This window comes from Acyrthosiphon pisum, chromosome A1, assembly GCF_005508785.2.
Source record: "Acyrthosiphon pisum isolate AL4f chromosome A1, pea_aphid_22Mar2018_4r6ur, whole genome shotgun sequence".
Classification (NCBI taxonomy): domain Eukaryota; kingdom Metazoa; phylum Arthropoda; class Insecta; order Hemiptera; family Aphididae; genus Acyrthosiphon; species Acyrthosiphon pisum.
In genome coordinates this window covers 91023298-91032874 of record NC_042494.1, presented here as the reverse complement: position 1 = coordinate 91032874, position 9577 = coordinate 91023298, and the positions used below count along the sequence as shown (strand labels likewise).

The 9577-nt window shown below is 28.1% G+C and overlaps 2 protein-coding genes and 1 long non-coding RNA gene across 5 annotated transcripts in view; 1 reads left to right on the top strand and 2 right to left on the bottom strand.

Annotated features, from left to right (window-relative positions):
• The window catches only part of LOC100164731 (proton channel OtopLc), a 45790-nt gene that overhangs the window by 9571 nt on the left and 26642 nt on the right, over positions 1 to 9577 (top strand). The gene's annotated exons all lie outside the window — the stretch shown is intronic.
• The window catches only part of LOC115033788, a 31798-nt gene that overhangs the window by 380 nt on the left and 21841 nt on the right, over positions 1 to 9577 (bottom strand). The window lies entirely within an intron of this gene.
• LOC100166749 (zinc finger MYM-type protein 3) lies at positions 201 to 8270 on the bottom strand. Its single transcript, XM_001943685.5, has 19 exons — positions 7584 to 8270; positions 7282 to 7508; positions 6675 to 6785; positions 6397 to 6595; positions 6110 to 6312; positions 5922 to 6033; positions 5660 to 5817; positions 4273 to 4394; positions 4058 to 4200; positions 3433 to 3500; positions 3232 to 3343; positions 2991 to 3169; positions 2407 to 2536; positions 2127 to 2348; positions 1457 to 2047; positions 1277 to 1398; positions 1052 to 1199; positions 877 to 979; positions 201 to 790 (listed from the first exon to the last, which is right to left on the bottom strand). The coding sequence occupies exons 1-19, from the start codon at positions 8050 to 8052 to the stop codon at positions 616 to 618; spliced, it is 3594 nt and encodes a 1197-aa protein (XP_001943720.2). The 5' UTR covers positions 8053 to 8270; the 3' UTR covers positions 201 to 615.

Below are 9577 nucleotides of genomic sequence, written 5' to 3'. Positions count from 1 at the left end.
ATTATTCCTGTAGAGCGTATTTTTGTGTACAAAATTACCTTGGCACCGGAAACAATTCTAAGATTTCACGAACAATAAAAATACTGCTCATTTATCATTTGATTGAATAATATTACAGCTAATGTTATTTTTATATCAAATATAGATTTTTCCTGAAATCAATAATTGATGGTTCATGTTTTTCAAAAATGTAACAAACGTTTTTCTTTAATATCGCTTTGTATTTAAATAAAACAAACTAATATAAAAATGTTACTGTATGCGTAAAAAGTACATTTTAAAAGGTCTACATTATTGTATAGATATGAAAAGTAGGTACTACTAAGTTGTTTGACAATTCAAATGTGTTGGTACAATGAACATTAGCATGTTTCTGTTGCATAACAAGAAAAATAAAAAACAATTTTACTTACAAAACATCAGCAACATTACTTAAGTAACACTTTGAAAAATAAAATTTGTCTTTGTTACAACTAACTATCAATAGTTAACAATTATAAATTATCTATACAAATAGACTCAAAAAAGTTTAATATGACATTCAAAAAAAATGTCTTACAGAGTCTTACAAAACTTATAACATTTCATCAACAACAATTTATAAACTTAACTCAACTATGAAGATAACAAAGCTACATTTATTTCTTTTACCATTTTAACTCGATTGAGCATTTTTTCAAGCGATTCTTTATTTAATGCACAAGTTGAATACCATACAGGACTATCAGGTACACAAGATCTTTCAGGAGTGAGGTAAAACAAATCATTTCTTGTTTTAACACTTTCTGGGCTGTAAAAAATAAATTATGTGTATAAATATATCTTATAAAAATAACAAATTCAAAATGTTTGTTAAATTGGAAATAAAATAATAACCATTTTGATAAGTAGAATTCATACAGCTTTACAGGACATCTCAATGAATTTTCTTCATTCTCATGCTGCTCATACACTTTTTTCTTTCGAGAATTTGGTGAGTCTGTATAACAATAAAAAAAAAAATGAACATTTTTATTTGGGTTATTAATATTGAACAATATTTAATAAATACCAATGGATGCCTGTGGAGGATAAAAACGCAGTAATACGTTTCTGTAGGTTCCTGGTGCTTTAACCCCAGATGTTGATGGCTGGTTAGGATTTCTTTTCCAATGCTTCATAATATGTGAAAATGATAGTTGCATATGTTCTTCAACGCTCTAAATAGTAATAAACACAATGTTTTAAATAAAAATGAAAACTATATAATACTTACTAGTTACTATACTATACTTACTGTCAAATTAAAATGTTTGGTATTGAAAAATATCAATGTGCATAACAATACATAAGGAGAATGTGCTCCAAGCTGTTTACTCTCCCAAAGATACTCTTCTTCAACTCGTGTAACAATATACTCTGAAATCAAATGGTTATTATAACACATAAATTATGTTCAATTAAGAAAGTGTATTACTTGTATCATTATAGAGTTCAGTGAATCTTTTAGCTATTTCATTTAAAGTATCAGTAAATTTTTCAAAAGACACATCAGTAAATATATTATCTATTCGTCCATTTTCAAATAAATATTGCTGAACGCCTAAACATAGATAATAAATTGTGTCTGGCGCATATTCACTTCCATTTGGTTTGCGTACCTCTTTCACAAACAAGCACAAACAATAATTTAATTCATTAGCTGTTAACTGCAGGAGGTCCAACTTAAATATATTTGTCTTTTTCACGCCACACACATAACTAGATAATGTTTTCTCGAATTCTATACTTTTTGTGCAAGCCCACTGTTTCCAGGCATTAACTCCTAATGTATACTTGAGACACATATTTGCATCAGGTTTAACTACAGTCATCGGAATGGTGTATAGAGGATTTTGTACAACTTGTTGTATTAATCCTGCTGGTATGCATTGTGCCTGAGGATATTCAGTTTTACGAGAGCGTTTTGAATTTGAGTTACGCTGAGACTGTGAACGAGGTGCACGTTTTCTTGGAGGTCGACATAACATATCTTGAGGGGAAGATATCATATTTTCTTGGGTTATATCTTTAAAAAGTATAAACGTTTTAGTTTAAAATAACATTTTTTTAGTAGCTTTTTAGTAGCTTTTAGTTTTGAAACTTACTCTCCATTGGATCAGGTGTTTGTGGCATAATTGTAGAAGAAACTAAGTTTGCTTCAACATCATCAATAATTTGATTTCTTTGATCATTAGATATCTCATCAGCCCCTTCAAGACTTTCTGTATCTGCTCCTGCCATATTCAAGGCTATTGCGAGAACATCATCTCCAAAAGAATTGATGTTACGAGCACTTGATGAAACAACTTTTGTGTCATCATTGTATTCTAAATAAATATTGTTTGCATTAAAAAATAATATTTCTAAAATATATAATTTTGCTACCATTATTTGATAAGTCGTTTTCACTATCTGATGATGAAACAGTTTCAGGTTTTAGATCGTTAGCTACCATGTTAGCCATTAACAACAGTTCTGCTTCAAATGGATCAGCTGGCGTTTCTTCTCTAATTTTCTTTAAATCAAATATTAATATTAGTTTATTAAATCTAGAGCTTTTAACTAGGTTTTGGAAATAGAATTATTAAGACCATACTAGATCATACTATACTCTATTCTGGATAAGAGCAATACTGGGCAGCCGACTTATGCGCATGGGCGTGGCTTCATCCAAATCCGAACTGGGTGGTTGACTTGGTGGAAGAAGTATCTGACCACTGCCGGACGAAAACCGGTCACCGCCCAGTACCTCTCTTAATCTGAATAGAGTATAGAAACCACCCTCATCATTTAAGATGAAACATTTTTTTTTGCGATAAAATGTCTTCACTCACAGAAAAAAAATCACATATTATTGAAAAACTAGTTATTTTATCAGAAAACTCAAAATAAAAAACCAAGCTTTGCCTTGATTGGATATTAACCGATTTTTAGCCTTAATTTCAACGAGATCAATTATTTTAAATTACCTTTATATCCTTCATTATTGCTTTAGTTGTATTTTTAGTTGTAGGAATAAAAATTGGAATCGGTAAAGGTATTGGAAATGGCACTGGTACTGGATATGGCATTACATACATATGCATAGGCATTGGAATGTAAACTGGCACTGGAATTGGTATTATCGCTGCTTTACTACCAGTTTGATCTAAAAATAAATCGCAATATCAATTGAAATGTTGATTTGATATAAATTTAAGAAAATCCTACCTGTTTGTACTTCTTTATCAACTTTAGATACTGCATTTTTGTGACTTATTTTTCTACCAACTTTTTGTTTCACTTTAAAAGTTTTTTGTTGAGAATTATGTACTCCATCACTCTAGAAAACAACAATATGTGTTACAAATTTAATTTTTATAAATAACTACTTATAAAGAGATATGAATAATATTAATAATTGGCATTTACATCAACATTATTATCTTCTTTACGTGCAGACTGCCGAGTAGATATTCGTGAAGCTGAAGACTTTTTTCCTAGTTACAATTGCATACAATTTAATATTAAAAACAAATTAAAAACTAGAGTAATTGATTATTTTAGTTATTATATATATACAAAAAGTAACATAAAATGCTGACAAATATAAATATCTACTATGTAATAATTTTTGTTCTAATATTATAGGTTACAAATCCAATACGACTAGATTATTATAGTGCTCCAGAGGAGGTTTTTTGTCACAGTTACTCATAATACAGTGTGAATAAGGCAGGAAATTCAAAATGATTACATTCTTATTTTCCCGCCTAATTTACAAACCATTGATTTGAGTAGAAACCAACACCAGACACGCTTTGATCGAGTCGCATTTGATTTGGAACCCACTAAATTATTTTAATAATTAACAATTATTGAATCATAATTTATATACGAGTAAATTATAAACAAAATTTTTTTAAATAGGCAAAAATAAAAATTATTACATCTGCCTGTTATTCCCTGTATAATGTATATAAAAATATATATTTATTTAAATATTTATAGTTAAGTATTATAATATTATTTATACATAATATATAATTATACAAACCATTTTTGGATTTAGACTTGGATTTTTGGTTTTTTTCTGGTTGAAATGAATTTAAACATTTTTGGCTACAGAAGTTGTAGATTGTTCCATTATGAATTGTATTATAATGTGCGAAACATAAAAACCCACAATGATCACAAACCCTAGGAAAAAATCATTAGAAAAATATAAATCAATGATAATATATTAATAATAGTTAATTGAATTTGTAATACTGTTTAAATTTTGCTGCTGCTAATTGGTTTTGTTGATCAATGCAACTTGTTGAACACATATATGTAGGACTATTAGAAGATACATTTTTGGTAGAAATCATATCAATGTTAAACTTTTTAACCTAGAAGAACATAGTTATGCAAATGTTTTATTATTTATAGTATACACTTGGTGATTCAACAATCACGCTTGACTCCATTTAAAAAATTTAACCATGAATTTATATAACATTTGAATGAATAGTTTTTGAAATATTACATTTAATACACTGAGGATAATATATCAGAATAAGTTAAGAATAATAAAAGAATATCAAAATAGTTTAAAAAGAAGAAAGTTAACAGTTCATATGTTCAAAATTTTTTTGTGTTCAACAACTTGAAATAATTAATTAAAACATTAAACAATTGTATCATATAATTGTGATTAAATGTTATCGATGAATAACTCCCATAACAAACCAACATTTGAATCAGTCGTTTGAAGAAACCAGATTTATCCCAAAACCCAAACTTTCAGAAAAATTAAAAGAACATTCTGAACTAATAGGGCTTCTCTTAATTTTTTCAATTTATACCACTATTAAAAACTTATTAAGATAAGTATTTAGTCGAAATTTGCTCAAAATGTGTAGATCTACATAACATGAAAAATCTAAGACTACATTAAGAACGTTCCATTTTTTTTTTTATAATAATTTATAAATAATAATAAGCTTTTTTTATATTTCTATATTTCAAACACTCAATCTTTGTCATACAAAACATTAACACATGAGTGACATGACCTCCAATTTCTAAATCATATTCAAACATGAAATCCTCAATCGATTTTTAGAAGATATGAGGTCTATTATGATTAAGGAATTGTAGTATTTAAAATAAATTTATTAGATTTATATAATAAGTGTAACAAGTACTATTCCTTATATTAAACAAATTTTATATTTGATATCGTTATTAAGGATTATCATGGTTAATCTTTACTCTTTAGTACAGATTGTTTTAAGTACATCATGTCCAGGAGTAAAAGTAGGCACAAAGGTTCACTTTGGTTGTTTGTTTGATAGCATTTTAACTTGGGCACCTATACACTTTCACCATGCTCAGAAAAAAACTGGTATCATATTCTAACTGTAACAGTGAACATTGAACAACCAAATTCCATTCATTTGCGCCATCCAAAGGGGACAAGCGTGCTTGATGAATCACATACATTATACAGATTTTACTAACTACACTAATATTTTTAGTTAAAATTTAATCAAAAAAAAATTAATAATTGCCTGAGAAAATGTAGCAGCCAATTATTTAAATGGTCATTCTAAATATATAATATTTATAGCAACAAAGAAAAGTAAAATTTCAGAAAATAAAATACACTTACTTTACATAATGAACAAGAAACAGTTCTCTTTTTTGATACAATGAATTTATTTAAACATTCATTTGAACAAAACTTAAATAAACTATTTGTATTACTTAATATTTGAAACTCATTTGTGGGAGAAGAATTTAATTTACAGAAACACACATTGCATATATCTGTAAACAAATATTTATATAGGTATTAAATTATGTAAAATATATTAATGTACAAAAAATATAAAAATTATTATGAGTTAGTATATGTTTTTATGTGGACTTACCAATGACTTGAGTTTTTTCATTTGAACCATAATCCACAACAGAACTATCTGGTTCAGTGTGTTTTTTCCTTGATTCATAATCTTTAGTTTGACAAAATGATGAACAGAAATCCTAAAAAATATTTATTAAATATTAAAGAATATTATAATAATAACCCAATTATAATTTATATTATTTCAATTATTACTTCAAAATCACAATCAACTAAATCCTTTTGACAAAAACCGCACAAACTTAACCTATTTTCATAACTTTCAGTGCAATAAGCCCCACAAAACTCTAATAGTTTACCAGAAATATATCGACAATATTGTTGTAATTCAACATCTGAGGTTATAACATTTTGACAGTTTTTACAATGTGAATCAAAAACTGTTTTTTGATATTCTCCTAAATAATATAACATATATCATAATAAAATATTAAATTACAATCAACTGATTTTCTAAAAATTTTTATATAAACACTACTTACTTAAGCATTTTACTGAACAAAAATGTTTTGTTTGCCAATAGTAACTCTTATCTTCGTTTTCTAAAATCACTGATTGACAACACTGGCATTTTTTTTCAAAGTCGCACTGAATATTTTTCTTACGGTAATTTTCAACACATTCTTCTTGGCACAAATAGATAGACTTATGGTCATTTACAGTAAATTTACATAAACGAAACTGTAAATTTAATCATTTTAATGACAGGTATGTGTTAAATAATGTGTACAAGAAATAATTGTAAATAAATATTCAATACCCTGTTACATTGGCAGCACACTTTTTTTAATGGAGATGATAACTCTTCAACTGTATCTATAATTTTGTCATCAATACTTTCAATAGGTTTGATTATTTCCTTTGCTATTTCCTATAAACCAAATCAAATACTAACATAATACAGTGTTTTTTTAAATTGTATAAATGTATAATAACTATTAAATGATGTTACACCAGCTTTTGATATCTCCACGCTCAGCAGCTTACGTTTAGCTTTGTTAGTTTAAAATTTGAGTGAATTATCCTATTATATAACCTAAAGGTAAGAATGTCATCTATATTTGTGTGTCAGTATTTTACAGTGATTCAGTTTTTAAGCAAGTTCTGAGAATTGTTAAAAAGTGCTTAATAATTACGTAAAACTCGCTAAAAAATTGAATTATTCTAAAAAACTGACATACAAATACTGATAATGTTCTTACTGTTAAGTTTCATAACAAGACGATTTTCTCTATTTATAAACTAACGAAGCTAAACGTTAACTGTTGAGCTTAAATGTGCTATGTTACGCACTTGTAAGACGGATACAACAACTACTGATGTAGCTTTCTCTTAATCAATATAATAATAGTTTTGAATGTATTTACTCTGATTTGATTTTCTGCTTTTTTTGCAGCTTGGCGTTGTGGTCTAGAACTTGTTTTCAAAAGTGATTCACTCAAGTCATTTTGTGATTGATGTTTTTGGTGTGTTTCAGAATTTAATATCATATTATTTTGAATCAGACATTCTTCATTCATAATTTTATCTTCACCACTATATTCATTTGAATCATTGTTTCTAATAGATGATAAAATATCAATTGTTGGTGGGTCTATAAAAATAATATAGTTTAAAAAAAATTTTAAATTAATTTGATGGATCAATAATTATAAATTGTAATTTATACCTGTAATATCTGGTTCAACTATTTGGTCAGCTTGGTCAATATTAATTTCAATTTTACTGATTGATTCCATAATTTTGTTTTCAACATTGGGAACAGACATAGCAGGCTCGTCATTATCCAAGCATTTAGTTACACCTGTATCAATTTGATCAAGTTTGTTTTCACTATCAATAACCAATAGCTTTTCATTGATGTTTTTTTCATCAACCTTTATTTCTAAATCTTCATTACTTATATCATGTTCTGTGGTCATTATCGAACTGTTAATTACTTCACTACTACTACCGATTGGTTCAATTATGTCTACACTGATGATTGCACAATTGTCAGGAGTTACATCTTCCATGTGTTCCTTGTCAGTTGTATCGCTATGAATTAATTCAAGCGACTCATCAAATGGGATTATTAGTTCGTTGTTTTCCGATGCCGTCGCTGATGAAGCGGCTTCGGCATTTAAGTCATCAGCCATCCTCTACCTTTCAGCTTTTGACTTTGTTCACGGTAACAGATTAAACAATTAAGAAAACTCCATTTATTGGTTATAAGACAATAATGTATCAACATATAAATATTTTAAAATGTTTTTTCACGTTATAAACTTCTAACAGAATTGAGAATTTGATTCGATTTTATTAAACACTAAAAACGCAAATTTCTTATCTCCATGTCTTTATGAAGGATAGCCTACTGCTTCTTGGACCGTGTCTCCGTCATAGAACAATCGTAGATAGTAGCATAGATAACAATATATGTTTATTATCAGCTCTTATACCACTGATAAACAATTGGTACCACTAATATTAAGTTGCATTTACTAGAATTACAAGGGGCAATTTAGCCAATAAATGAAGTCAGTCGTCAGTTGATTATAAAATAAATTACTCGGTAGCCAATCAACTTGCGGATAGTATAAATTCCTACACTTAATTTTTTTATTATTTTATCCCCAATCGAACTAACTAACTATTTAATTATATTTTTTAACTGACTTATATCATACTAATATAAGTACTATCTCATAATTTAAATACTAAGTAGAGGTATTATTTATATTTTATTAGTTTATTACGAAACATTTGTCATTATTTGGTATGGAAAAAGCAATTTTGAACCAATAAACCACAATAATTTATAAATGATTGGTGAAATACTGAAATAAATTGGGGGTGCTATAGTTTGAAACGTTGGGGTGCTAAGCACCCTCCAATGTGCGCCTATGATGTTTTCCAGCTTTTCCACGGTGACTAAAATTTATCAAGGCGGAATCACAGAATAAATTAATTCTATTCATTCTATTAATAAATTTCATCTATTCTGTGGCGGAATGTTCCCCTCAGAGGACACCGACTTACCGTGTTACACACATAGACGATTGACCTATCATAGATCTATAGTAGTTACACAAGAGGATATCAACGCACCATTCGTTTTCTCTCTCTGGCCCACGCGCAACATAGACAAAACGCATTTACGCAAAATCATTTTTTCTATACGTTTAAGTAATCTTAGAGTAAAGTGACCTATCACAAAAAAGATAGAGAATAATATTTTTGACATATCGATTTTATATTTTATTATTATTTGACTTTGTATTCAACTTTCAAAATAAATAAAAAAAATGTCGTAAATTTAAATGATGTTTAAATTGATTTGAGACAATATTTAGACAAATCGATATGTCATTCCCTCAAAAGTATTATTCTCTATATTTTTTGTCATGAGTGACTTTACTCTAACATTACTTAAACACATAGAAAAAATGATTTTGTCTATATTGCGTGTGGGCCAGAGAGAGAAAACAAATAGTGCGCTGACAGCCTCTTAATATGTAATGATACAATTATTTTGAAGTTAAAGTTGAAAGGACCCACTAAGTGTAAGGTGTCCCAGGGCCCAATTAATACTTAATCCGGGCATGCATACAATTGCCAACCGACCTTGAAGCTTTAATTAACGGCGGTAGTTCGCTATCTAGTACTTTGGATCACACGCTC